This window comes from Desmodus rotundus, chromosome 11 (assembly GCF_022682495.2).
Source record: "Desmodus rotundus isolate HL8 chromosome 11, HLdesRot8A.1, whole genome shotgun sequence".
NCBI classification, from domain to species: domain Eukaryota; kingdom Metazoa; phylum Chordata; class Mammalia; order Chiroptera; family Phyllostomidae; genus Desmodus; species Desmodus rotundus.
In genome coordinates, this window is record NC_071397.1 from 8833116 (window position 1) to 8860736 (window position 27621).

General features: G+C 49.1%; 3 protein-coding genes and 1 long non-coding RNA gene across 16 annotated transcripts in view; 2 read left to right on the top strand and 2 right to left on the bottom strand.

Annotated features, from left to right (window-relative positions):
• The first annotated feature begins 138 nt into the window (after positions 1 to 138).
• On the top strand, positions 139 to 6558 carry PRICKLE4 (prickle planar cell polarity protein 4). Of its 8 annotated transcripts, none has more exons than XM_045193366.3 (8): positions 139 to 206; positions 1396 to 1432; positions 2718 to 2861; positions 3376 to 3483; positions 4174 to 4311; positions 4569 to 4772; positions 5326 to 5530; positions 6009 to 6385. In XM_045193366.3, the coding sequence occupies exons 3-8, from the start codon at positions 2730 to 2732 to the stop codon at positions 6383 to 6385; spliced, it is 1164 nt and encodes a 387-aa protein (XP_045049301.2). In that variant the 5' UTR covers positions 139 to 206; positions 1396 to 1432; positions 2718 to 2729. The 8 variants fall into 8 exon arrangements, with proteins under 8 accessions (XP_045049301.2, XP_045049305.2, XP_045049303.2 ...); XM_045193370.3 differs by having other exon boundaries at positions 171 to 206; positions 1340 to 1432; XM_045193368.3 differs by lacking the exon at positions 139 to 206 and adding an exon at positions 397 to 889 and having other exon boundaries at positions 6009 to 6558.
• LOC139440369 (uncharacterized) lies at positions 3761 to 6025 on the bottom strand. The gene is made up of 2 exons (XR_011650566.1): positions 5711 to 6025; positions 3761 to 5552 (listed from the first exon to the last, which is right to left on the bottom strand). It is a non-coding gene; the product is annotated as an uncharacterized lncRNA (long non-coding RNA).
• A 399-nt stretch (positions 6559 to 6957) lies between the features above and the next one.
• TOMM6 (translocase of outer mitochondrial membrane 6) lies at positions 6958 to 8245 on the top strand. Of its 2 annotated transcripts, none has more exons than XM_045193373.3 (3): positions 6958 to 7090; positions 7601 to 7705; positions 7883 to 8245. In XM_045193373.3, exons 1-2 carry the CDS (start codon positions 6963 to 6965, stop codon positions 7695 to 7697), a joined length of 225 nt encoding a protein of 74 aa, XP_045049308.1. In that variant the 5' UTR covers positions 6958 to 6962; the 3' UTR covers positions 7698 to 7705; positions 7883 to 8245. The 2 variants fall into 2 exon arrangements, with proteins under 2 accessions (XP_045049308.1, XP_024413751.1); XM_024557983.4 differs by having other exon boundaries at positions 7931 to 8245.
• Positions 8246 to 9404: 1159 nt separating this feature from the next.
• The window catches only part of USP49 (ubiquitin specific peptidase 49), an 84747-nt gene continuing 66530 nt past the window's right edge, over positions 9405 to 27621 (bottom strand). For 4 of the 5 annotated variants that reach the window (XM_053914252.1, XM_053914254.1, XM_053914255.2 and 1 more), the window contains 5 exons: positions 21738 to 23103; positions 20166 to 20370; positions 16996 to 17104; positions 15621 to 15826; positions 9405 to 14650 (listed from right to left, as the gene is read on the bottom strand). In XM_053914252.1, coding sequence (XP_053770227.1) covers positions 14460 to 14650; positions 15621 to 15826; positions 16996 to 17104; positions 20166 to 20370; positions 21738 to 23075 — 2049 coding nt within the window. In that variant the 5' untranslated portion in view covers positions 23076 to 23103 and the 3' untranslated portion in view covers positions 9405 to 14459. The remainder of the gene's footprint in view (positions 14651 to 15620; positions 15827 to 16995; positions 17105 to 20165; positions 20371 to 21737; positions 23104 to 27621) is intronic. The other variant, XM_053914256.1, reaches the window with a different exon arrangement.

Sequence of the window (27621 nt, forward strand, 5' to 3'; positions counted from 1 at the left end):
CGCGCAGCCTAGAAGGTCCCTTTGGAGGACTTTGCAGTCGGGAGCAGGGAGCATGTGCACCCGCCAGAGGGCGCTCCTGGCCAGCGGCCCAGCGCTCCCGGTCGGGGGGCGGGGCCTGGGGCGGGACCGAGGGGACCAGTAGTGGGACCGGAGGTTTCCACTCCCGGAGCAGAAAGGGACGGGGGTCGGAGGGAGAAACACAAAAGGTGGGGGAAGGGTCTAAAGGCGTGGAAGAGAAAAGGGCGGTACAAGAGACTTAGGAAAGAGGCCGAGGAAAGGGAAGGGGCGGAGGGCCTCCTGGGGAGAACGGGGAGGGAACTGGGAGGGGTGGGACACAGAAAGGGGCGGGACTAGAAGGCCGGAGGGAGGGGCTGTGGGGGGACCTGCGTGCTTGGAAAGGCATTCCGTTCCGCGAGTGTCAGAGGACCGGTTATAAACGAGGTTCCTGGGTGTCCGCTTGGCGCCCGAAAGGGCGCCGCTCCGGCACTGAGCCCATGTTCGTGCAGGACAGTGGAGCCTGCACACTTTCCACCCTGGGACCCCACAAAGGCTTTCCCGAGTCTGCAGCCCGGGCCCCTCCCGGAGCCGTCCCTCTCTACCGGCCCTCGGAGGGCGTGGGAGAGGAAGGGCCGCGCTCCCGGGGCGGGCGGAGGCGGGCGCTGGGCCTCGGGGTGGGGACTGAGTGAGGGGCACTACGGTGCGGTCTGTCCGGAACGGCCCAGACACCAGCGCGCGGCGACGGTGAGAACCCAGCGGAGTCCCGTCCGCTTCTCTGAACTCCCAGCAGCCAGAGTGGGAACCCCAGCTGGCTCTACACTACACCACGCCCCGCCTCCAAGGGATGGGGGCGCGAAGTCCAAGAAAAAAAAATTGGGAATCTACCCAGAGGGTACTTGGCTGGAACGGTCACCTCTCCACTGCTCCCTCTCACCGTCGGGGAAACCTTCCGAGCTCAGGCTTTGCTCTTTAGGGCAGGGGTGGGTTGGGAAGGTCGAACTCCGTGAGCCTGGTTGCACCTGCGCGCTGGCAGGAGAGGGGTTCAGCCTTGTCCCTGGTCTCAGGGGACCAGGGGGAGGGGAATTCTGGAAGGAATCAGCATGTTAGAAAGGCGGGGTCCAGGGCTAAGCAAAGGGGGAGTTAGGCCGCCTTTGTGGGCGATGGGTGAGGGGCAAGGTTTCTGAGCATTGTTTCTGTGTGGGACAATTTCGTGCAAACTAGAACTAACCTGGAAGAGAGGGTTCAAGTCCCCTTCTGGGGCCCAAGGTGTTCCCCCTCTTCCTGTGCGACTTCGTCCCCCATGCATCTCTTGCTGCCTGGAGCAGGGGTATTGCTGTTCCAGGAAGTGGCTACTTCTGGCCCTGAGTGTGAATGGCCCATCCTGGCTGCCTTCCACAGGAAACCTGACCTGACGGACAGAGCAGGAAGGAAACAGGTGGGTGTGGGGCCAGGAAGCAGGCAAGGGTGGCACAGGGCATCTGAAGGGGGTGCTGAGTGGGGCCGGGGGTTGGGAAGCAGTATAACTGTTAAGAGTCCAAACACTGGTCCCACCCCCAAAGCCGGGTGTTCTAGAGGCCAGGGATTTGTGATGCCCTCCTGTGCCCTGCTGCCAGTCAGAATCCGTCCCAGCTCTCAGAGGCAATCATTTCCTAAAGCTCCCCTTAGCCTTCCAATGTGACCCTGGGCAAGGTAATTAACCTCAGTTCGCTTCGACCATAAAACGGGATAACAGAAACTACCTGATAGGAGTGTTGTGGGGATGGATTATATTAGTAAAATTCTAGAATTGCCCCTGGCACAGAGGAAACAGAAAAGTTTGCTCTGGTTATTTGTCTTCCTATGGTGCTGTGCATACACACCCAGACCTCTAGCCCCATTCCGCCTGGTTTCAGCTCTGTCTTACCTACTAGGCTAGGAGCTCCTTGTGGGCAGGGCTCGTTCCTTTTCTACCTCAGTGGTCACCCCCCTACTCCCAAGACACTGTGGTCATACCAGGGCTTGCCCAGAGGAGGGCCGAAGAGGCACTTAGAATTGTCCCCTGAAATTGCTGCTGTAGACGGAAGATGGAAACACACAGTTTTCCTCTGACCTGGCGGAGCTTATGGACTAGATGAGGAGCTGAGGGAGACACAAGGAGCAAAGAGAAAATTATGTGCTAAACCTTGGTACACTAGTTGTACTTACTTCTGGAGCTCAGGGAAAGGAGAACAGTTATGGACCAGAGAGGCTGAGAAGGGCTTCTGGGGAAGTGGTCCTTTCACTGGGCTCAAGCCTACAGCTGGAAATCTGGGGCCTGTGGAGGGAGCGGGGAGGAAGCAGGCTCGCTGGCCTCATAACACACAATGAGGAATGGTGAGCACGAAGGCTAGGGAGGTGGGGAAGAAGGGACCAGTCTGCCCAAAGGCTCATGGGAAGGGCAGAATGCCCTCCTCTTTCCTCCATTCCAATCTTGAGAGACCCCACAGCTTGAGTTTCAGAAACTCCGGAGCCAAAAGGCCTGGCCTCAACATCTGGCTCTGCCGCTGACTAGCTATATGACCTTCGGCATGTCATTTACGCTCCCCCAGCCTCAGTTTGGCTACCTGTAAAATGGAGACAAAAATACCACCTAACTCACTTGGTTATTGAACGAGATAACGTCTGTAGAGCACTTAGTACTGCTTAGTAGCACATTGTAAGGACCAAATAAACGGGAGATGTTCTTGTTATTTTCTGGGCAGACTTTGCCACCGATGTCGGTGCTGAACTCTGGCTGGCCCCACCAAGGGGAGAGCCGCACCGCTCAGGAGCCAGGTCCGCCAGCGAACTTAGGCAGTGAGCCGGGCCACTCGCCGGAGGAGGACCCTGAGGAGGCTTCTGCTCAGGTAGGAGGAACCCTACCTTTTCATATGAGATCAACGTGCCCCCACCCTTCGGACCGCCTCCCTTTCCACCAGCCGGCAGAGTGAGCCTTTGTGCCCAGCCTCTTGTGGCCCTTCTCCCCTCGCAGGAGCCCATTTCTACAGCCCCTCAGGACGGGAGAGTTCGACTTTAAGTGTGTTCACATGAATACACATGGCCTCTCCTGGGGGTCTGTGTTGTCTAAGCAGACCTGAGGGGCTCCGCCCTGAGTGAGAGGGTGATTTCAAGAGTAAGAGGCGAAGCAGTTTTGGGCTGTGAGGCCTCCCCAGCCTCCACCAATTTGACTGCAAATTCAGGGGTGGATCGGCTGTCCTAGGGGTCTTGAAGTTAATTGTCTAAGCGGGGGGGGGGGGGGGGGGGGGGCTGGTGCTTAGATGTGGCTCCGGATTGGAGAGGAGGTGGCAGAGAGAAGGGAAGGAAAGAGGGGAAAGAAGGGAAACCTGGCTCCACTCCTCGTCCTCTGACGTGTCTCCTCAGCATCCTGCAGTTCTGCCCCGGGGGCTCCCTGACCTGGACACCCACCCAGCCGCCAGCTGGCCTGGGCTCCGGAAGCTCCTGCAGCAGCTGCCTCCACAGGACAGCGATGTGGGTGTCCCTCTCCCCAGCCTCCCTCTCTTTCCATACTGTTGAAGAACCTTGGTCCAGAAGTCAGGGAACATGGACTTAAGGCCTAGCTGTGCCACTAATTGGGGGAAGTCAGTCCCATTCCCCCACCCCAGCCTGAATTTTCACTTCTACATAATGGGTACACTTCTCTACACGACGGCTGTGCTGCCCACCACAGTGCTTACCTGAAGAGCAAATGAGAAAATGGACATGAACGATTTTGGAAACAAATAATGGAATGTACAAACGCAGGGAGTGTGGTCAAGTGTTTATTGAGGCCCTCTGTGTGCCTAGTCTAAACAAAGGCTTACAGTTCAGCTGGGAAGACAAGGCGGGCGAATACGGAATAAATGGGGAAAACACCCTGGGGAGTGATATTGAGCTGCGGCCCGTTGGGAGCAAGGACCTAAATACACGGTGACCGGGCTAAGCGCTGTGTGGATGATGTCAGGAGTGATGACCATTCCTGGGTGGGATGGGGGCAGTAGGACTGAGGAGGATTTACTGGCACTGTGTCCCTCTTCCCTTTCCATCTCAACACCCTTCTATGCTGTTATTGCCTGCACCTCCCTGGGGTTCTACAACCTTCCTCCGAGCCTTCTCTTTCCACTCAGACTTCCATCTTGCCTGCTGGGGCTCTCCCTGGCACAGTGGAACCTGTTTCTGCAGGAGCAATACTGCCTGGCCCTTGGTGAGGAGGAGCTGGCTGAGCTGCGGCTCTTCTGTGCCCAGCGGAGGCGGGAGGCCCTGGGACAGGGGGTTGCGCATTTGGTACCTCCCAAGTTCAAAGAATGCACCTGTGAGAAGGTATGTAGTACCCCCGCCCCAATATTCCCCTTCCTCCACTCTTTGCCCTCTCAGTACTGCAGAAGGAGCTAGCTTCTGAGACTCTAATGGCAAAAGGGGGGTTGGGGATTGATAGTTTGGCAAACCTTAAGAAAAAAGGCAGCCAAGTTTGGGGGTTCTTGGTGAGCCTGCGGAGGAGGTGGGTTGGGATGCAAGAGCCAAGAGGGAAGCTAGGAGGGTGGTGCAGCCTCTGACCAGCCAGCACCCCCGCCTGGCAGTGCAGGGAGCTGCTGAGACCGGGGGAATATGGAGTGTTTGCAGCCCTGGCAGGAGAGCGGCACTGCTGGCACCGGGCTTGCTTTGCCTGCCAGGCCTGTGGCCAGGCCCTGATAAACTTCATCTACTTCTACCACGATGGCCATCTCTACTGCGGCCGTCATCATGCTGAGCTGCTCAGGCCACGCTGCCCTGCTTGTGACCAGGTACAGCTCTGAGTGGAGGGTCTGTTCAGGGTCCAACTCAGCAGGACGTAAGGGAACACCTCTCCCGGTATCAGGGAGTGGAGTAGGGAGAACAAGGCACCAGCCTGGGACCTTTGGTTCCTGTTGCTCTGACTCGAGTTCTGAGCGTGTGGGACCTTTGCACCCTCCCCCACCGCAGGCAGTCTCCCCCATATTCTCTGCGACTGAGAGAATTTCTCTGGAGCGGGGACTCTTGGACAGATGTTCCCATCAGTATACTGGGTGCCCAGTGCTGTGCCTGATCATGAGGGGAACTGCCTTAATGTCAGCATAAGTGGCAGCGCGGAACCCTCTTTGGGAGTCCAGGCGACCCGGTCGCACTTTAGGTTGTGCCACCAGCTAGCTGGGGGATCCTGGCTAAGCCAATCAGCCCTCCCTGCGTCGGAGAGTGGTTGAGTTGATCGAATGGGAATGTCCGTAGCGGTGCTTTAGCGCTAACTGGCTATAAGGTGTGGTTATTGGATGAATGAATGAGTGAGTGAATGAATGAGCCGTTCCCCTCTCCCTCTCCCAGCTGATCTTCTCCCGGCGCTGCACTGAGGCAGAGGGACAGCGCTGGCACGAAAACCACTTCTGCTGCCAAGACTGCGCCGGGCCCTTGGGCGGAGGACGTTATGCCCTGCAGGGGGGCGGCCCGTGCTGCCCCAGTTGCTTTAGGAATCGTTATTCGGCTGTCGGCTCCACCCCAGCCGCGACACTGGAAGGAAGGCCGTCCCTTGGTAAGGGAGGAAAGGTGCAGATCTAAGGGGAAGAGGGAAGCGTCTTGGGCTGGGTAGAGGAGGGAGTTCTCCCGGTCTGGAACCCTCGCCCCGGTCCCACGCCGTCCCGTCCCTCCAGCAGTGCCCCCCGTCCTCCAACAGCATGCCCCAGACCCGAGCCTCGGGGTTCGCAGCTCTCACCGCGCATTCTTGGCCTTGGCCGGAGCTCTCCTAGGGCCTCCCGAGCCCACCCCGCGCAGCGGTTCAGGCTGCGGCGCCGGACTAACTCCTGGACTGGCGGCGCGGCCGCCCTCTGGTGGGCGGAGGTGGGGAGGGGCGGGGAGCCCTGGAGAGGACTGGCGGCGGCGGCCGCCCGGCGCACCGCCCTGCGAACCGCCCTGGGGCGGTGCGGGAGGCTGGGCCTAGCTACCTAGGGCCGCCCCGCCGGAGTCTGGGCGAGGATTCTGGGCTCTGAGATACGCGTGTCTAACCCCGCCAGGAACAGGAGAGGCGGGGCTCGGCAGAGTTGAAGGAGGGGACAGCGACCCACTACACTTGGCGACCATCCCCGGAGCACCTCTCAACGCTGTCGCCAGCTCCAGTCAGGAAACCCAGAGGGGGCTGCTTGGAACCAGCCCGGAGCAGGAGTGCCGAGCAGGGGACAAGGCTAAGGCACCCAAGGGGGGAGGGCAGGGTCCCCTGGAGACTCCCACTGATCCCAAGGAGGACGCCCCCTGCCCCACCTGCTCCTCTTCCTCTGATTCAGAACCTGAAGGCTTTTTCTTTGGCCAGCGCCTTCCTCTGCCCTCCAAGACCCTCGGAAGCCTGCAAGCTGGGGGCAGTGACACCACCAGGAAGCACTGCACCATTTGCTAGTCGCGCGTCCCAGTGAAGGGGGAGTCGGGGAGGGATGATCTGTAAGGCTTTAGACGGAGACTCTTCTCCCCCGATAAAAATCCTAGACTGAGTGCAATCAGAGACACGCCTGGTAAAGGGGAGGACGTGACAAACTTCAGTACTCCCTCTTCAGCCCGCGCATTCTGTGACTTTTCACGGAGACTTCTTGGGGAACCCCATTCTCCAAAGCTTCGCAGCCCCTGCTGAGTTAGCTCCCACTCCGAGCTGGGACAGCTCGATCCCCGGCTTCCTCCTCCTGAGCCAATGAAATGATCAGTCAGAGACCACGTGTGATGTGAGCGGCTAGACGAGCCGAAGGCCTGGAGAGTGCCGGAGGTGGACCGGACCAGGGACGGCAGGACCCGGCATCGCTCCTCTTGCAGAGCTCGAGGGCGATCGGCCCCAGAGTGATAACTGTCTCGCGGACTCCGTACCCAGCTCTAGCTACGGTGCTGTCTTTTGTCAGTAGCAGGCCAGAGGGCTAGACCGGAAATGCGTCATCCCTTTGCGCTGACACGATTACGTCAGAGGTCTTGCGGAGCGCGGAGGGGCTGCTATGGCTTCCAGTGGGGTGAGTGTGAACGCCGGCGTCTCGGCAAATGAAGCTTCCGAAATTCCAGACAACGTGGGAGATTGGCTTCGAGGCGTCTACCGCTTCGCCACCGACAGGAATGACTTCCGGAGGTGAGCGAGGCCCGGGGGCCTGGTCCCGCTCTACCCCTCCGCGCCCGTATACAAAACTTGCCGGATTTTCCTTCGCCCAGGCGGCGCTCGCGGGTTTTTGAAACTACCAACTTTTAGGCCTCTTAGTGGTTTTGGCCGTGGCTTGCTGAGCTCCTTGCCCGGGAGAGTTCCCGTGCGGGGAAGCGGTCTTTTCAGTTACCTGGTTTAGGTCTTGAGAATTTCGCCCTGACGCGGGAGGGGAACTGGAAGAGGAGGCGCCAAAGCAAAACTGGCTTTTCGGCCTTGGACGAGTGCTGAATTGGCCTTTGCATTTGACCCAGCTGTTATTAGACACAGAAACCAACTCTAAAAACTGTGGGTCTTGGGCAGCCTACCGTGTAACGACCACCGCTCCTGCAACCTAAGAAGTGTTTTTACCTCGGGTTTTTCCCGGGGGGTGGTGGGAAGCCTTTTCCCCCCAAGCGACTCAGGCAGTGACCACAAGGTTAATAGAATACATTCTTTTTCTAGGAACTTAATCCTAAACTTGGGACTTTTCGCTGCGGGAGTTTGGCTGGCCAGGAATTTGAGTGACATTGACCTAATGGCACCTCAGCCAGGGGTGTAGCTGGATAGGTAAGCACTTGACCTCTGCTCCGTGTGCCGTAAGGGTCCTAAAGGCTGGGAGAAGCAGTAGCTTCATCAGCTATTCACAAAGTATAGGGAAGAGACTTGATGTAAAACCCTGGGCAATATTAGTTAAATGTGTTCCCATATGTCAGAAGGGATTTAAGTCTATCAATTTCCCTCCAGTGCTTTTAGATTTCTCATGCCACCTGTCATCCTGTCATCTGATTGCAGACATATGGAACCCGTGCTGTACTTGAACCTTCCAAGCACAGAGCCTCCCGCCCTTGACCATCACAAGACTTGTCCTGATGGCAGCTGAAGCTTGATTCAGATGGGTACCTTCCTGCCTGATTTCTTTTTCTTCGCTGAGTCCACTCAGGACTCCATTGTCTGGTGGGCAGTCAGGCTTTAGCTAAAGTGTTGTCCTCTGTTTTGTAAAGTTCTGTACGTAGTTCCTAAGTTTCCGCAGGGAGTGATTTTTTTTGTTTTGAGGAATAACCTGATGGCATTTTAAGTTATTCAAAATAAAGACTACACACAAAGCCATTTTTTATTCTTTTAATAAGAAACTTCAGCTTACAAAAACAAGGTGTAAAAAGTTGATTTACAAAAATCATAAAAACATGATTTATATTTCACACTCAAGAGAGACAGGAACAAGCCCCAAACATGGATAGTAACAGAGGTGGTTTGCTTCATATTAATCGGGGAAAAAAGCAATGGAAACTGTAGCCACCGTCCATTGATGCTAACCTAGGACGAAGCTTATTGAGGAGTTCCCGTTTTTGAGCACACTAGGGGCAGAAGCCATTTGGTGTTGCATAGCATGTGAGTGCGCCAGGTGGGTTTTCCAGGCACCAGGGAGGCAGTGTTGCGGTAACAGGATGGCAGAGGGGACAGCGGTGAGCAGGTGGAGGCAAGGTGTTAAGCCAGCCTGGGTGATGGGCACAAAAGTGAGCAGCTGTCTGCCTGAGGAAACTGCTTCCTTCACAAGGAAATATTTTCTGACCCTGAAATTCACGGTAGTGCCCCTGACCAGGAGTTGGGGTTCTTTGGGAATGGAATATGTAGCGAACTGGCCTGGAAACACTCAGTAGGAGAGATGTGGAAATAGAGACAGGTTGCCTTTGGCAACTCTTTTTCATAGTTAATTTACTCTAGTAGGCATTTTAAAAAATACTGCTTTTCTGTGCCAAGTCTCTTGTGGAACTGGTATGGGTTTGGGGGACGTGAATTGGAAAGGAGGGTCGGTATAAACATGCCATAGTGGCCTAATTGTCACAGTTGACAGATGCTGTCTCTAGAATCTGTTCCCTAAAGATAAATAGGACAATATGGTCCTTCTTGACTTTGCTGGCATCAGCCACATTAAGAAAGCTGTTTGAGAACTAGATTTTAAATATATTTTCTTTTAAAAAGCACCATTCTCTTGTGAGTATTAATCAGGTAGGTACCCATTTGTTAGGAGGAAGAAGTTTGAGCCAGTGAATTCAGGGCTGTGGCAGAAACCAAGACCCTCTAAGAGTCTCCAGTGGGACCACAGATGATCTGACAGATTTATGTCTTACTGGGTGTTAAGATTGGGAAGGGTCACATATATGAGAGCGAGGCTTAGGTTTGAAGCCATCAACCCCCAAATGGAGACCAGGAAGGAAACTCAAGCCAAGGCATGGATCTGTGCCCACCCCCCCTCCCCCTTGCATCAGACACTGAGACAAACATGGGCACCTCCTGTGCTTTGTAATGATGAGACTTACGCCCCTGAAGTCTGCTACCAGACCTCTTAATTACGAGCAGTCCTATTTCATAGAAACCTTCAAAGTTAAAAATCAAAACCCAGCAACAATTAAGACATGGTAGCTTTCAAAATCGTAATTGAAATTTCATTCAAAATTTAATGCTTTATATTATGTCAACTTTGATTTAAAATTTTAAAAAATATTTAAAAAATGTTTTAGCTTCAAGTAATGTGTTCACTGTTGGTTTGTAAAGCCATATGCTGGTAAGGTAAAGTTTCATTTAAATTGGCTTAATTCCTCAAAGTGGTAAGACTAGCAAATAAAGCTACCAAATCTACAATTTAAAAAATAATGATGCGTAATTATTCTATAATTGAAAGTGCTGGTTTCACCATCCAACACATAACATTCTCCCCAAGGGAAGTCAGTTTTACATCCTGTCAGCTTTCAGTCCTGGCTAATTAACGCAGTACTATGAAAATCTTACACTACTTAGATTTTAAATGAAAACATGCCAATAGAATAAGTATGGAAAGAGTCCACAAAAGCGACCGTTCACCTCAATGCTATAGTAGGTATGGAGTATTCAGAGCAATGTATGGGTTGAATGGGTACACAGTGTTTAAAGTCAAAGCCCTAGGCCAAGAGAATGGTAATTTAAATGTGGAAGGTAAAAACTAAACTCACAGTCACATCTGGAAGGCGCTTTCAGCTGTAGTGCTAACGTAAAAGAATCCAAGCCACCGGGGAGATGCATACTTACCCAGTAAAAAATTAAGTGGCCATGGAAGGTTTTACTCCAAAGAGAGAACCTCCACCTAATTAAACCAGTAATTCAGCTGAGGGACCCCTGTTATTAAACGTGCTTTGAATGGTGAGCTTCCCAAACACCTGTTGGTGAAATCTCATGACCTCAGTGGAAGATGTGAGTTGGAGTAGAAGGACATGCTGTAAACAGCCCTGCAGGTGTGCGCACTGGGTCTTAACCTTGCACAGCCACTCGGCCCCATCCCAGCCGGCACCCGCGGGGTGAAAGGGCTGCACAGGTTCCGTGGGCCTTCTCTTCTGCGTGTTATACAGTGCGCCGGCTTGCCCTCACATCTAAATTAAAAGCTCACAGATAGGGGATTGTGTTCTTTACTGCCTCCTGAAATTTTCTGCAAAAGAACTTCTAATGAAGGTAGCACTTCAGGGGGAACCATTTTTGTTTGACTTCTACCGTAAATTGCCCAGCACTAGAAAAATGAAAAGGCCTTTTTTGATTTTTTGTGCTCTTCCAACCAGCTGGAAAAGCAACCCTTCCGCTCATAAGATACACCCCCAGATCGGGGCATGGTATATGGTTAAGAAAGGTGGCCCTCCCAGCCTGATTTGAAAAGGCTCGGTTGGGTTAAGTTAGTTTTAAACATAAAAAGGGTGGCTAAGAAGAGTGGAGTAGAGTCTGCCTTGAGAAGCAGACGCTTCATGAATAACCACAAATACAGACTTTGGACATACAGACATTTCAGACCTGGTAGGAATAATCTGCTTTCACACACAAGATAGGAAATGCTTTTTAAAAATCTGATACCAAATGTCCTTTACACTATACAAACCAATTTGCCACTTGAAATGACAGGAAGGAATCCTAATCTGTTCAATTCCATGCAAACCATAATTGGGTACAAGGCACCAAATTTTATGAATTGTATAAAATTAGTTCACAAAGCTTTATCAGTAAGTAAAACAAACTCCATTTCTCCTTCCCTGCCTACCCACCCACATCCCACCCCCCACACCCAACCAAGTTTTCATTGCTGCACTACTGTCGGGCCTCTCAGGCTTAGGGCCATGTCCCACTGCCAGCCAGCCCACCCCCTTAGTTCTTGCACTTGGATGGAACTATAAGCATAGGAAGAGAAGGGAACTCATACAATCATTGACTCTAGAAGCCTGACCATTAAAAACAAAAATAAACTCTGCTATTGAGTCCATAGGACACATTAACACTTCTATAGTTTCCAATTTTATTCATGACATTTAGAGACACATCTGGAAATTCTTTACAGTGTGGCCCCGCCCCCCTCAGCCTGAGAGGGGCTGGCTCAAGGCTGGCAAGAGCTCTGCCCACTATTTAAAAAGAGCTTCAGTTTCTGGCTGTTGAGGGTATTCCTAATCTCTTCTATGCTAGCATGGATGCTCATCTCCGAGGCAGCCACAAGTACGAAGGTCAAGCTAGACTGAGGTAAGAATCCTTTTTGAGGGCCAGGGTGCATTCATCTTGGCTGGCTACAGCAGAAAGTAAACACACCAGCCAACTGCTAAGGGTCCCTGGAACAGGATGCTAACTACTGGTCTGGGAGAGAAGCAGGTCTGTAAGGTTCAGTTAGGAGATCTTGGGTTTGGTTTGGCAGCATCTAGTTAACTTCTACCTGGTTCTTATTTTCTTCTCTTTAGAATGTTTCAATTTAAAGTATTGTAAGATGCAGCTAAGAAATTCATCTACTTCCAATATGTAAATAAATTAAAGGCAAAGGGGCATTTCCCTCACAACAGCCATTGACTTACGTAGCAGGAATCTCTTCTTTAATGGAAAATCTTCCTAAATACTAGCGTCTCGGCTGCGTGCAGTGCTGCTGCCCCTAGGAACCGGAGGTGCCTGCGGGGCTGCCTTCAGGGGCGCGGCTCAGTGAGGGCTCTGGTATCAGATCCTTTCCAACTCATCTTAGCAATTTTATTAACTTGACACAGGGGTGTTTAGCTAAATTAAGCACTTATTTTACAAAGTTTTAATCTGCTTAATGTCCTTATATTTGGTATAAAACTATTTTTAAAAATTAAACTTGAAGATCTTTTAATTTTCCATTAAATGTTCATTTTTCTTAAATATTTCCCCTGGACAGCCTGAGGGATGAAGTAGATGCTCTATTAGTTCTTCATTTGCAGTCCTCCTTTTCTAGAATAATAAATATTGCATTCAGTGTAAAATGAGGCACAACTTATATTTTGCTTTCCTTTTTACTCTCCTGGGTTTTTTTTGTTGTTGTTGTTAATGTGCTTTTCTGGTATCACAAAAAGTCATCATCAACCATGCCGACTTAAAAATGTGGATCTAGAGAGTGTAGCTTCACGTCAGAGCCCCTGGTGGGGTGGGCCCTGTGACACTTTAAAACAGTGTCCGGGAGAGTGCGAGCCCAGGCCAAGCTTACACAAAGAAGCCTGCAGTACACAATATAAACCAAATAGCATAAAAAATGCCATACACTGTCGCTTCCAAATAAAAGCTAAATATTACAGAAACCTCACAGTGTTGGAAAAAGCAAGTTTAAAACACAGTCACTCCCCCCTTCCTTATCAGGGTAAGCCATTTTCCTTCCGAATCTCCTCCATGTCTCAGTGCTGTCTGGCTGCCCCTGTGGGAGCGTTTGTCCCAAAAGAGGTGGAAAACAAATGCTACCATCTGCTCCAGAATGGGGCTTATCAACAGAGCTAAAGCTACGGCCCTTACTCATCATCCTCCTTTCCCGACTTCTGCCCCTCCCCAAACTTCCCTCCTCATCTACTCCCTTCACGTGACAACTGTTCTTCTACCTGAATTGGAATAGTGGTATGATACACTCAGTCAGAAGATGAGCGTTCACGTGGCAGGCTGAGGCAGGCCACAGCGACCGTACGACAGAGCCACAGTTTGCGTCCACTTGCACGGGGAGTGAAAGCCAAGGGCTGAGGCGGGAAGTTCAGTGGTGCCGGATGGGAGCACGGTTTCCACCTGGGCAATTTCATTTCACTTAGAACTGACCCAGTTTAGAAAGAAAGACCTATTTCACTAGCACTGGAGTATAAGACAGGGCACTCCTGCTTTCTCCGGTGGACTCAGTGTGGCTGGGTGAAGAAATGAGAGGGATTATCGGATTTGGGAGGAAACAGGCCAGAGCCATCAGCAGTAAACTGTTTGGACACAGGAGATGGATTTCCTAAGCCCTAGGAAAGCAACAGCTCCCAAGCCTTGTGGTGAACAATAACGAACAATAATGTTCTAACCTTCCAGAAGCAAGAAAGAAGCTTTGAGCTAAGAAAGCTGAATGTTGCACCAGGTGAGAACCAGCGACAGGCATTCAGATAAGCCCTGGGCCACCAGCTATTCCTGCCCACCCTCAAATGAGTTCTGAGAAAGCCTCAGACAACTGACCTAAAGACCAATTTAAACCAAACCTTAGACCCTGACCTGACCTGACCCAGGATTTGCCACAGAACTGGGCAGCCAGGAGTGCCCTTAGGCTCAGCATGCGACAAAGAACATGTCGTGTGCCAGTTTACCGATCCCCATGTGCACTGCTCCTTTGGAACGAAGGGATGGTCATGTCAGTCTCGGAAGGTGTGGAATGATTAAATGAGCAGCATCCAGGGAGGGTGCGACATGTGAAAACCTTCTGTTTGGCATGGGGAAGTTTACTCAGGCATCTCACTCCAATCTTTAACTGCTATGCCCCCAAAAGGTCAGTCTGCAAGTTTTCAACCCTCGAAGGTTACTTCCTTTGTAGGAACAATTCCTTAGACTTCACCTGCTGCCTTGGAACCAATTCCATCCAGCAAGCTGCCAGCCCAGGGCCCTCCTCACTTGCTTTGTCCAGGGCTACTCACATCAGGAGGTTTCTTCTGGTGCTGCAAGGAGGTCCCAATTAGCAGAAGAATCACATACTGGAAAGAAAACATGGCTTCTCTCCTGGCTGGATATGATCAATTTCCTCCCTCTTTGCCCTACCCAGCTCCCTCTATATTCAGAAATAATTGAGGAAAGAATCTTCATTCAAGTTACTCCTTTCTGATTTGTTTTATCAAAGGAGGGAATTTCCAGATCCATTCAAAAGAAAGTGACTACAGATTTTATGATAGCACATGAGTCACTTGGCACCTTCAGCTCTAGACCCAGTGAGGCAAACCTAGGAACCTGTTCCTGCAGTAAACCCTACTTCCTATAAGAGGAAAGATGTGTGGACACCAATCGTTTAAAAGCAAGCCAGTCTTTGATACGTGCCTCCCATTCAGGGGAAGGTCCGTGGTCTGCCCTCATTGTTGTTGCTGGGCTGCCCCTGAGCTTGGAGTTGGGTCTCTGAGATTCTTGCATTGCCCTGAACTGTTCTTTGAGTGTAAAAAAGGATGTAGGCTTGAGTTCTGCACACTTCATCGACACTGCACACATTCAGCTTCGAGTCATTGCAGTGGACCCAGAAACCTAGGGAACCAAAGGAAAGAAAGGGTCAATGGCCGTCCAACTTGCATTTCCAATCAGCAGGCAAAACCAGGAGATGAAGAAGGGACAGAGTGTGAACAGAGCGACCCTCGGTTATTGGTCGGGGAGCAGAGATGAGGGAGTGAGACCAAGAGACTTCCCTGTACACTGGCTTTACCCCCACCGAACCCCACCACAGCACTGCTCACAACCCCGACTGCCCATACTTTTTATCCTGATCACACTCGGGCCTTTTCACCCCGCAGTGGCCTTCTACAAGACAGCCGTGAGACTGCGGGTGAGGAAGGGGAAGAGGAGCAGGACAGGGGGAATGTAAACAGAGAGGAGGAATAAGGGGACATGTAGAAAGGGATAAAAAGTTCTTCGTTCACAGGCTCGCTCTGGCTGCCCAAGGACTGAGGGGTTCAGGACCAGGACTCTACTGAACAGACCTTTGCAACCCACTAGCTGGGCGGTTCTGCCTTGGGGACAAGGACTAAAAGCTTCTTCAGAGGGGTCCTTGTATCCCCACACCTTCCATTGTAAGGGATACAGTACGGACATAGTAGATGCTTGGTAAACGCCCTCAACTTTATTAGGAGCGGAGGCTAGTGAGATTCACACAGTATCTCCAAGAGGTTAGATGGGTCATATCATTTCTGCACAACCAAGAAGGAAACAGAGGTCTGCAGCAGTATCAACAATAACGATAACCTCAAACATCAATTGAACATAATGTGCTAGGCACACACTAAGCACTTTTACATGTGTCAGTTCTTGTTACTTTTTAGAACAATCTTATGCTGTCACTTAGTAATATATCGAAAATTTCAATCAAACTTCCATAATTCTTCCAATGGGATTTCAATGTATGTAACATCCTCCTACAGATGAAATAAAAAGGAAAGAAATGAAATGTGGACAAACCAGCCCTTTTCCGTGTCCCCCGCCCTACAGAGCAAAGCGCACGCACCTCCCTCTGTGTTGTAGCAATAGGCTGTGTAGTGTCCTGAGCCAAACCCTTTCCCGTGATGCATGACCACTGCGGAGAGATCATAGGCAAAGGTCTCTTTGTCAAGAGAGGAGAGCATGTCCCTGCAGCAGTAAGGTTCCATGGTTAATACCTGGTCAAAGACGACATGGACCCCAATCTTCTCTCGATGATTACGGCCAGACCACCTAGAACATGGATATAAACTTCTTACTGGTAACAAATGGCATCAGTGATCAGAGGTTTGAGAGGGGACCCCCCCAAAAAACCAGAATTATCTTCTGGAGAGCAGGCCCCTTATAGTACAGGCTTCCCCTGCTCGGTGAGTGTTCTAGGAACCCCTCTGTATCAGTGTACCAGCTGGCATTGTTGTGAGAGGCTGCATTTGGCTTCAGTGAATTTTTTTTGAAGACTCTTAATGCGTCTGCCCATTTCATGATGGGTGATTTATGAGTGCACCTGCCCACACTGCACTCAGTGTTCAGCAGTTTTGACCAACAAAGGCACAACCCCCATGCCCCACCCTCCCTATTCACCCAGTCATGCCCTGAGCGACTTTTTTTTTGTTTCCCTGGATGAAAAAAAAGCCCTCAAAGGGAAACGTTTTGCTGATGTGGAAGAGCTGAAATGAAAAACGGCAGAAGCACTAAAAGGCATCAAAATCAAGGGGTTCAAAAACTCTCTTGACAGTGGGAGTTCTGGCAGAGATGAACGAATGACTGGCATTCTTGGGATGGCAGTGGAAAAAATGTCTTACAGGTGTAGTGCATCAAATGGAGAGTACTTTGAAGGGGACTGAAGTTTAAACATGTAAGAATACAGTTTTTTATAAAATCTGGGGTTTTTTTGAGTACCCCCTCATACAGGTAAAACTGGGAACTGAGAAAGTCCTCAGGCTTCAGCTTTCACGCCAATAAAACAGTAGTAGTCAGTGTACACGTGTATTTCTTGTGAATGTCCCATGACGGACCCTGAACCTACAGATCCCTGAACAACCAATTCAGGCAATAATCTTTTGTAGCTCACTGCCTGCCCTTCTTTCCGCAGATTATCTCGTACTTGATTCTAAAGATGACCCTCTGTAAGCACAAGCGGAGCTAGAAGATCTTCAAGCACACATGCCTGGTGCTGGCTGGCCGGTTAAATGGGGCCGGGAGAGCAGAAGCCCAGACCTGCTGGGCCCCAACATCAACTTGCCTCCCTGCATGTGACGCACCTAAATCCCCGTGGAAAGCACGAGGTCCCTAAGGAACCAGCATCCCCTCCCAACAGCAGAGACTTGTGGCCTCACCATTTGCTTTTGAAGCAGTTGTCCCTACAGTTTACAGCCACCTGGGATGCCCATGAGCAAGCTCACCTGAATCTTTTAAGGTGCAGCCGGAGGACCTGAGGTAGTCTGTAGATCATTAACTGCTTTCTAGCTTCACTCAGAACAAGGGGTTTGGGATTGGATCTTCGTCGTTTGCCTACATGGTTTGGGAAGGTACAAGACACAGATGGTGAGGAGTCTCATTTGTCCTAGCTGTGGCAGAGACAGTGACTCGGCACTCAGTATGTATGCACTTCCCTTATTTCTGATATCTGAACCTCAGTGTTCCTGGGGCAGCTATATGGCCCTCTCTGACTGCATGTCCCAGCCTCACGTCTCCATGCTGCGGCCGTGGGAGTTCTGGCAGAGATGAACGAATGACTGTGTGGCATTCTTGGGATGGCAGCTTCAAGAGGGCTGACTCAGTTGTAAGGTGCATCCTTTGTCCTTCCCGCTGTTTGCAACCATTGGAGTTCCCCTGGGACCATGGTAACCTTGAGGATGGAAGCCCTGGACTAAGACAGCAAAGCTGAAAGATGGGCGGGGCTTGGGTACCCAAGAAACATGCAAGCCCCTCAATGTCCTTCGGACTTCTTTTATGTAACAGAAGGAAAAAAAATATGTCTCATTTTAAGTCATTGTTATTTGAGTTGACGTAACAGCAACTAAACCTAATCCTGATACATCCATTTTCAAATGTCTGCCATTAGCAATTTCCAAAACTGGTGTGGGCTCAGGATGAGACACCCCTGATGTCATGGGCTCGTTAATGGAACGTAATGCAAGGTCCCCACAACAACATGCACATAGAGGCATATGTCAGGGTTCTAGGCCTTTAAATATGGGCTCATAACTTAAATTATGATGCACCCTAATATATCATTAAGAGCTTTCTGTTTTCATCAGAAAGGCCTAATTCTATTTCCTGCTCACAGCTAGTTGTATGCGCTATTGGACAAGTTACTCAACACTCCAAATCTCAGTTTGCTTCCCTGTAAAATGGAGAGTAATGCATGTATTATTAGAAAAAGAGCTAAGAAATACAGTATTACTAATGGGCAAAGTATTTAAACAGATTTTCCCCCAGCATGACATGTTTTTGGCATATACAAATATTTAGAAAAGAACCTTTTTTGGTTTTATATTTTTATGCTGTACTTAGTTTTTGAAATACGTTACTTGGATAAAAGCACACTGCTGGACATGCAGGACAAGGCTGCCGGCCGGCCGGTGGAAACAAAGCTCTCAGTTTCCTGTAGAAGCCTTCTCTATAACCATGTACTGATGACTGCGGTTAGTGATTAAGCTGGTGAACGGACAGGAATATAAAATTCGTCAGCAGTCCGCTTGCGGTGCCCGCTAATACTTGTCTGCGAGCTGCTGGAATCATGGTCTCGGCGCCTGAAGAGCCCGAGATGTGACTTCTAGTCCTGTCTGTGCCACTTGTGAAAGGCACCGAATCACGGGCAATTGACACGTCATGGAGCTTTCTGTGATAACAGGTCGTGGGGCTCTTGCTTCTCACAACAGACTGTGGCAGAATGAGTGTGCCATTGCATTTGCTAGGGCTGCCAGTCACGCCATGCGGGGGCATGAGCAGAAAGAGAGTGCAGAGCAGGGCCTGGCCTTATTTTACATTCCTACTCACCAGCAGACTTTTGGAAATTACTGTAGCCCTTCCTGGGAACCCTGGCAGTGACTGCCACTGTCAGCAGAGGGAGTGCGTGAGCTAGGATGAAGGCCACATAGAATCTGGCTTTGTTTTCCGAAAATGAAATTCACAAAGAAAAAGAAATTACTGATTCAATTGAGACTGATCACTTCTGTCTCCATTTGATTAAGCTGGTCACAAAGAGAGGTGGAAGGCTCATAGTTTTGAAAACTCACAAGCAAAAAACTCAATTCATCTCACCCCTTTACCACAGCTTTCCTTCCCTGCTATTATGTGAACTTGCCTAGAGAAATCCCGAGAAACTGGCACATCTGGCCACCAGGAAAACAACCCTTTCTTGCAAAAATAAATAAAGGGATTTCCTGCCTAATCTATCATGTCTGAGAATGATGGAATTAAAGCTGTTTATATCCTTCTGCTGTTCCTTATAAGTAAAAAGTTTTATGAATCAATAAATATTTTTTAAAAACTGATGCTGCTCTAATAAGGTCATTTAAGTCACTGCCTTTATATCTCAATATAGATCAGGATACGTGAGTCTACAGTTAATCAAGTACAGCATTTCAAATTCTATTTTAAAATAGAAAAATAATATCAAGTATTACTTTTGACTTTTGTCCTGATTCTTCAGAGAACAGGTTTCCCAAAATTTACTATTAAAAAAATATGCAAATATATTAAAAAGGACTACCATAAGATTTTTGTTCCCAAAACTTGTAAAACTATTATATGGCTGCAAGTTGACTTCTAGATCTCTGCAAAATCCATTAATTTTAATTTCCAAATCTTTACACACCAAAAAACTCAAACACGAGTTTCCAAACATTTGCTCTGCATTTCCTCCGTACATGCTGAGTTAACAAAAGTATTGAGCATTAGTGTGACGAGACAGAAGGGGCCCTGGATAAGATGCCCATGGAACCGAATGGAAAGAGTTCCACTTTAAAATTAAAGCCACAATAGAGAAGTACTTCCTTTTGACCCCTCCAAACTGCAACCCTTCAAGCTTGTGAAGAAACAAATGCAGAATGTACTTCCACAGAGCAACGCACCTTACGACCTGCTTCCTCGATCTTACTGTACAGACCTTCGGCATCACTTCTGATACTTTAAATCTACAAGTTCAGTACAGAAGTACACTTTTTTGATGCCACAGCCCTCAAACAGGCTATGTCATCTGAATTTAGATTAAATAAGAACTGTCAGACCTGTATTCATGAATCCAGGCAGCACCTATGCAGCACTATGAAGCTAAGTACTCCCATTCGTGGAGTCCCCGTTTCAGGACCCACGCTTGCGAATGCCTCCCAAGACGACAGCTAATGTCAATCACACCAGAAGTCAAAGGAGGCACTACTCCCAGGTTTGCTTTGGTTTCTTAATAGATAAGTGTTCATATGCTTATCTTCAGTAAAATGGGAGGAAAAACATGCTTTAGAAACACTCAGTATTATCAGTGTTACTCTTGATTAAAAGGGGCAAAAGAGGCGCCTGAAACTGATGTTCCGGTTGCTCACCGCCCCCACCCCCCAGGCCCAGCACTCACTGTTACACTGGTCACAGGCGTAGATTCTCCCTTCTAGGGCCTCTGTCTCTGTGAACTTGGCCAGCATCTCAGTGAGCAGGCACTCTGTCTGATCCAAAGGGACAAACCCCTTTTCTATGCAGTGGTAGCGTTCAGGGAATTCCAGGGACAGATCCCAGAAGGGCTCAATGGTGTTGGATTTGTAACTGCATGATATACATGTGACCTAGAATTAAAAGATTGATTTATAGGTTATATAACTCCATGCTTCCCCAAAACGTTTTTGCTTGATTTATACAAGACACATAACTTGACCAAAAATAAGTGTACTGGTTTTATTTTTTTAATACTTTGTTAGGGAAAGGGGAAGGGAGGGAGAAAGAGAGGGAGAAAAACAGCAATGTGTGAGGGAAACATTAATCGGTTACCTCTCGCATGCCCCCAACCATGGCCCGCGACCCAGCACATGCCCTGACCGGGAACTGCACCAGCGACCTTTTGGTTCGCTGACCAGAGCTCAACCAGCTGACTCACACAAGCCAGAGTGTGTACAATTTTCAAACCATATTTTAATTATAATAGTAAACATAACTTTTAAGAGAATTAGAGCGTGTTACTTCTGTATATATTTCTAACAATGCGAGTCCAGCTGGAACTGGAAAACCACCCGGCACAGAGGCCATTACCCACACCTTTCTCTCTCCCCATCCAGAGCCAGCTCTACCAGACTCCACGCTGGCGCGCGGACTGCAGGCTGCCTGAAACCAGTCTGAGAGGAAGAACCTGCAGGGTCCGTTTCTCATCCCACACTCCTTCTTCTTCCCGTCTGTGCTCCCTCCGTGCAGTCCCAACTTGCCTCTTCTTGCCCCCAGTTCTCGCAGCATCCCTGCACTGACCCTGTGTTTGCAGAGACTCAAAGTACCCTGTGACCAGGACTCCTCACACGCACCTTTCTTCCTGTGGACCCTCAGGCGGTATAGGGAATGCCGATAAATACGCCCCTTTCAAGTGCTAACAGCCTAAACACCAGTAAACTTTCTCTCTCCATCCTATTCATCATTCTTTTAAAACCTTCAGTACCAATGCACAAACCTCAGTAGCATAAAGGTTTTACCTGAATCTCTGAAGTTGCCTACCTTTTTAACTTTAAAAATTCTCTTTCTTCATTTTCTCACAAAGCCTTATCTGTGAGTCTTTGCTTCTGTCCCTACATGGCTAAAGATCTAGAAAATGAAAGGTAATGGGGAACAGGAGGGAGGCTTGTTTAGGCCTTTGGCATCCTCCTAGCCAAGTTCCTCCCTTCCTTGTATATGAAGAATGTCTAGTTAGGAAGAGTACATACTCTTTCAGGCTACTGTGGGACCAGGGTTACAGGCAAACCATTCAATTTCCCAAAACTGATCAAAGGATGGCATGCCAACCACGGGTATTTAATTATAATGAGACTATTAGAGTACCCATATTGTCCTTAAGGGTTAACGACATTCACTGAAATGAGCGATATGGCAAGGTCACCAGGAGGCCAAACTCTAACAAACAAGCCACCCTCCAACACCATGGGCAGAGCTGGGGTGAGGGTGGACACACACCTACCTGACTGAGTAGCTGCCCGTGAAATATGGTGTTCACCACCTTTAAGACCTGTTTGGTGAGCTTCCTCTGGGAGAAGGGGATGAGGATCCGGCGTGCTGTGCCCTCGGACTCGAGTTCCTGCTGCACTTTGTGCAACAGCTCGCAGAGAAACTCCTGAGCGTCCTGCTGGTCGTAGCCGCGGAAGGCGGGGATCAGACTCCACACGGAGTGAAGCATGGCGAAGGGCGACACCAGGGCCCACTTCCCGGACCACATGACTCGGAATAGGGTGTGCAGTTCGTGGCAAAGGGAGATGTGCTTCGAGCTGGGCTCCTTGTTCTGGATGAGTTCTAGACTCCTGGTGATGGAGGCCCCACCATTCCAACGGAGGCCTTCCTGCTCGCAGTACTCAGCCCTGTCACTCTGTGGCGACAGCTCCGTGGCTGAGCTGCTGGCCAGCCTGCCCGAGAGTGACGCCTTCCCGTTGGTGGCTCTGGAAAAGAGCTGTTCTGTTTTGGAAGGGTCGAGGTTCAGGAAACACTCCCGGAACTTTTGGAGGTGGCTGAGCACCTGCAGGATAGAGTTCATGTAGCAGGTGTTGCCCAGGTTGCGGAGGCCAGTGACGCCAGGAGCCACAGTTGGTGCACGTCGCGGTGGGAGGCGGCCCGCGGTGGGCGCGCGCGGGGCGGCTGGGCGCGGGGCGGCGGCGTGGGGCGCATGCAGCAGAAGGCGTGCGCTCTTGCGCGGAGGGGCGCTGGCCAGCTCCTCCAGCAGCCGCCGTTTGACCTCGAGCCGCCGCTGTCGCGCAGCCTCTTTCTTGCGCTCCAGCGCCTCCTCGCGCCGCCGCTGCTCCAGTTTTGCCTGGCCGCGGGAACTCTTCTCGAACCAGAGTCGGAGCGTCTTGGCCAGCAGGCGCTGGCGCCGGTACCACAGAGCCGTGAGCATCTGCGGCTGTCCCTGAGGAGTGCGCCGTGGAGGGGACGCGTCCTCGCCAGAGGCCATGGACCGCAGTGTCCGGCCTCGTCTCCCGGGCGGGTCCTGCTTCTGGCCCCTGACCGCCAGGAGGGAGCTTCTCAGCAGCTTCAGGTCCCCCTCCGGGTTATCATTGAGCACGTAGTCCTTGCACAGGTAACAGAATACGTAGAGATCCCGGACCTCCATGGCAAGAGGGTGTCCAGTCTCTTCAAAGTGTTTAAGGGCGTGGTCCTCAATGTAGCGGCCACAGGCCACGTGCGAGCACTTGAGACAAGCCCACACCGACTCCGTGGTGGTGCACTCCCTACAGCACCACTTCTGAGGGTTCAGGATGGAGTGGTCCTGGGCCAGCCGCAACCGCCCGACATGTTTGCATCTATCCATGTCTTACAAGAGGCTCCACGCTTTCACCCTGGCACAACAGGGCCCCCGGAAAGAGAGAGAGAGAGAGACAAAACTTTTAGCAAATATTTTCCCAGAAAAAGGCTTGCAACTGACATTTTCAACTCACTACTCATTCTCAATTCAAAAGTGGTTCCTTTGGAAGTTAAACAAAGAAAACTTGGTGTGGCATGAGAATTACAGAAAGGCAAATTCCCTAAAAAGGAAGAATCATAAAATACTATATGGAGGGCCTTAGCACCAACTTGAAACTTTACATTTTCTAAGCCTATTTTAATCAACTAATTTTTATATGAGGCTGATTTTGTGTTCCTTGGGAAATGTCAGTACCCTTATTTCACAGTGTACCCAAGTAGTCGCCAGGAGAAAGAAAGCTGTATTCTAAGCCATTTTTGCACTGATGGTGTACTGGAAGGAAAGCTCCTACATCTCATACTGATGGAGATACTGGCTGTGTGAAGAACGGGCAGGGGACACGGAAGAAGAGGAGACATAGTGTTTCAAACGCCAGTAGGAGGGATGAAGACCCTCAACTAAAAAGGCAATCTTAGGTAAGTCACAATGTATTTCAAAGCAGAGACAACAGGGTAAGGTAAAGGTAAGAAAAAAACGTTCTCTACAGTACAAAGTATCATTTTTATTTTCCTGAGTCCAAGGAACCCGACTGAGAAGGCAGACTGTGAGCCTCGGTCTAAGTTAACATCGCGTTCCCCCAATTCATATGCTAAAATCGTGTCCTCCAAGGAGACAGACGGTATTGGGTGGGAGGCTTTGGAAGGTGATTAGATCATAAATGGGTTGACGGTCCTGGGATGAGCTCCCATGAATGGGACTAGTGCCCCTAGAAAGGAGCTCCCTCGCCCCTTCTGCCCTGCGAGGGTGCAGTGAAAAGCTGTGCACGGCTATGAACCGGGAAGTCCTTACTGGACACGGAGTCTGGTGCCACGATCTGCGACTTCCCAGCTCCGGACTGTGTGAAGTAAGTGTTGGCTGTTTGTAAGACACCCAGTGTACGGTATTTTTGGTATAGCAGCCCTGAAGAAGAAAGACAATGTCTCTTTTTGAAAAGAACATGTACATCTTATAGAAAAGGTGGAAAAACTTTTATTTTCTTTACTAAAAGGATAGGTAAGTACAGAATATGATAGATTTGACTCTTAGGACAAGAGGTGGCATGGCTACTGGTATTACATTATTTAACTAAACTACCAAGACAAAAGAAAAAGGAACAAATCTTCCACGATATATGTGAAAATGCTTTTTAAAACAGTGGCAACAAACTGAAGTGTTTCTTTGTTTTTTCTTTTTTCCTTGTCTTCCTACATTGTTTCTTCAGTAGTGTTCATCACAGACACCTAGTGGGCAAGTTCTCCAGGGAAAGATACTAACCAATTATTTTAAAAGTGAACTTTTTATTCTTTGGAACCTTGGCACATCCCCCCCCCCCAATACTGGTATTTAAAATTCCCCAAAGGTAGCTCCTCTTATAAAGAGAACTTGCTTCACCTCCATTTCGTCTCCACTTTCATTTCTGTGAAATGCAGGTGTGGTTCCACGATTATGGGGTCACCCAGAGAAGTTCTAAGTCTAGTGCAGTGCACCCCGAGTAGCCTCTCTGGTTTTCCAGATGCCATTTTGGGCTGGTCCCCAAATACACCACAAATACACCACAGGACCAAACAAACACACCACAGGACCAAATTAGAGACCCTTCACATTTTTCACTGCCCGTTCTGGACGGCAGAGGCCGTGTCTCTATAGAAGAAACCCGTAAACCACACAGAGGAAAGCAGCCTAGAGAATTTCCGGTCAGGTCAGAGCGTGCGTTTCTTTTGAGGGCTGCCAGGATTTAGTCTCTACTCCACTATTTCTCTAATTATTAACTTGTTGCTAAGTGCCCTTTAAGTCATTCCTCTAGATGTATGTATCCATCTCCTAACAAGATGTAATACCCTTCAGAGAGATCATGTGTTACGTTTCCTTTTTTATACTCCTTTGTAATTTCAAGACTTGCGGGTGCCCGACTCTGAGCGGTCAAAGGCGCTCTGTCAGAGCTGCCTTCCCACACAGTCCAGAACGTACTTTCTCTGGGGCAGAACCAGATTACAACACACTGAACAGATGAAATAGCTCGGACTGGTGTGGCTCAGCTGGTTCCAGTCCCTGTCTGGGCCCGTGCCTGGGTTGTGGGCCAGGTCCCTGACTGGGGGCGTGCGAGAGGCAGCTGATCCATGTTTCTCTCCCTCTCTTCCTCTCCCTCTCTAAAAATAAACAAATAAACTCTTAAGAAAAAGATGAAATAATAAGGAAGTGCATTTTCTTTTGTCTACGTATTCCCAGTGAAGTCGAGTACACAAACCACTATGCTTTCCATCAATTACCAGGGATACAAAAGAAAGTCGGTAATGACAGAATGAAGGGGGGATATCAAGAGGGGCAGTTCCCGAGCTCCTCACTAATTTAAGATTTTTCCAAATGTGTTTCCTAAACCACCTACCAGCATCAGAATCTCCTCGGACACTTACATGTATGGATTTCTGGTCGTGACTTCAAACCTTACGAACCAGAGCCTGGGGGAGAGTCTAGAATCTCCATTTCTAACAGGTTCTGTAGTGATTCATGTGCACATTAACACCTTAGAACCACTGCACTAAATCCAATAAACTATATAGGGGTGAGAACTCCTCCTAGAAATTAAAGGACTCGTGCCGTGACGAAAACGTTCTTTAGCTGCACTGTCCGATACTGTGCCAATCAGCCGTGCGTGCCTCCTGAGCACTCGAAACGGGGCTAGAAAGACTGCGGACTGCATCGACTTCTGGAACTTTTCAGTTTATATACTTTCATTTATTTTTATCTTTTAAAGATTTTATTTATTTATTTATTTATTTATTTATTTTTAGAGAGCGGGGAAGGGAGGGAAAAAGAGAGGGAGAGAAACATCGATTGGTTGCCTCTCCCTCCCCTGACCGGGGATCTGGCCTGCAACTTAGGCATGTGCCCTGACCGGGAATCGAACCGATGACCTTTTGGTTTGCAGGACAATGCCCAACCCATTAAACACACATTGAACACACTGAGACACATCAGTCATGGCTAATTTTATTTACTTTGATTAACTCAAATTTAAATAGTGACTGCCGTGTTGGACAGCACGGACTCACACGTACGAGGACACACCTTTAGCTCGCTCGGCATTGCTTTTTGTTTCCCGTCCTTTGAAAGATTCAGTATGCACTGAATCATATCTGAACAGCTTCTTACAACTCAAAACCTGGCAAATCCCCATTTTAGCCAATAGGAAGCTTCATGTGTCTTCAGGAAGTTAATTGCTACTGAGATCTTATCACATTTAACAGCACAGCTTCAAATCCTACAGAGAATATTTCTGTGAATGGGAATGCAGCAACACACCACCAGAACACTGATGCCTGATGGAATCAACTCTTGTGCTAGAAAAAATATGCTGGGACAACTAAAAGCCAAAATAGAAAAACACTAAAAACAACAGCAACAACAACCCATTCCACACTTTCTCCGTGGAGAGCCATCGAATGGAAAGGGCACTCTGGAAACTCTTCTGATTTCATTTTCCGATCTATAAATCTGCTGATCACGCACACCCTTTCCTGCACAGCCTTTCCCATTACAAATCTGTCGTGGCAACTCGCTAACCTGCCATATGGCAGAGTAAGGCCATTCAGGAAAGCACGCGGTACTTTGCACCTCACCACACTGGTTTGAGCTAGGCAGACGAGCTTCTCCCGAGGAAAACCAGCTCTGATCATGAAATGGAAATCACCCAAAAGTGACACAAAAGAAAGAAGCTACCTTGAGCAACACACAACATAGGGAATAAAGAGAACACAATACTCAGTTCAAGAAAGACAATGCGTGTAACTCACCTCTCACACGTATTCTGACCACTTTATAATCCTGACCTTTCCACTTAAAACACATATCATTCAGAGTGACAGGCGCCCGAAGTCCAGGAGAGAGAAACTTGCGGCGTCACTGGGAAGGAGCGTGATGTGCCTTAACTGCTCTCCCGCATTAGCCAGGTCGGCACCTTTAAATAAATGTCTTGCATACCTTAGACCTTCCTGCATAGGTAGAAAGTAAACCTGACAAAATACTAGTTTTTGCTTCCTTCATTGCCATAGGTTTATTTTAAAAATCTGGATCAACTGGAGCTTAAAACTATAACCAACATTTAAAAGCATCATACATTTAGTATCTGTAAAATAGTAAATTAAAAAAAGGTAATGAAATCTTTTCAATTCTTGCCTTTTGTTCTGATGAGAAATTTCTAGATTTATCTCATTATTTAACAAATTCTGTATGAAATGACTGAACACTATAACAATTTAAAAATCTATAGCTTGAAAATATGATTTATTTTTTTATTGGGCTGTTTCAATTATTCTCAAATGGCAAATTTCTTAGCTTATCCTAAATACATTTCTGCATCACCAGAAATGGAATTTCTGTGGGGAAAAAAAAGTCAACAAAAGCAAATAGGAAAAAA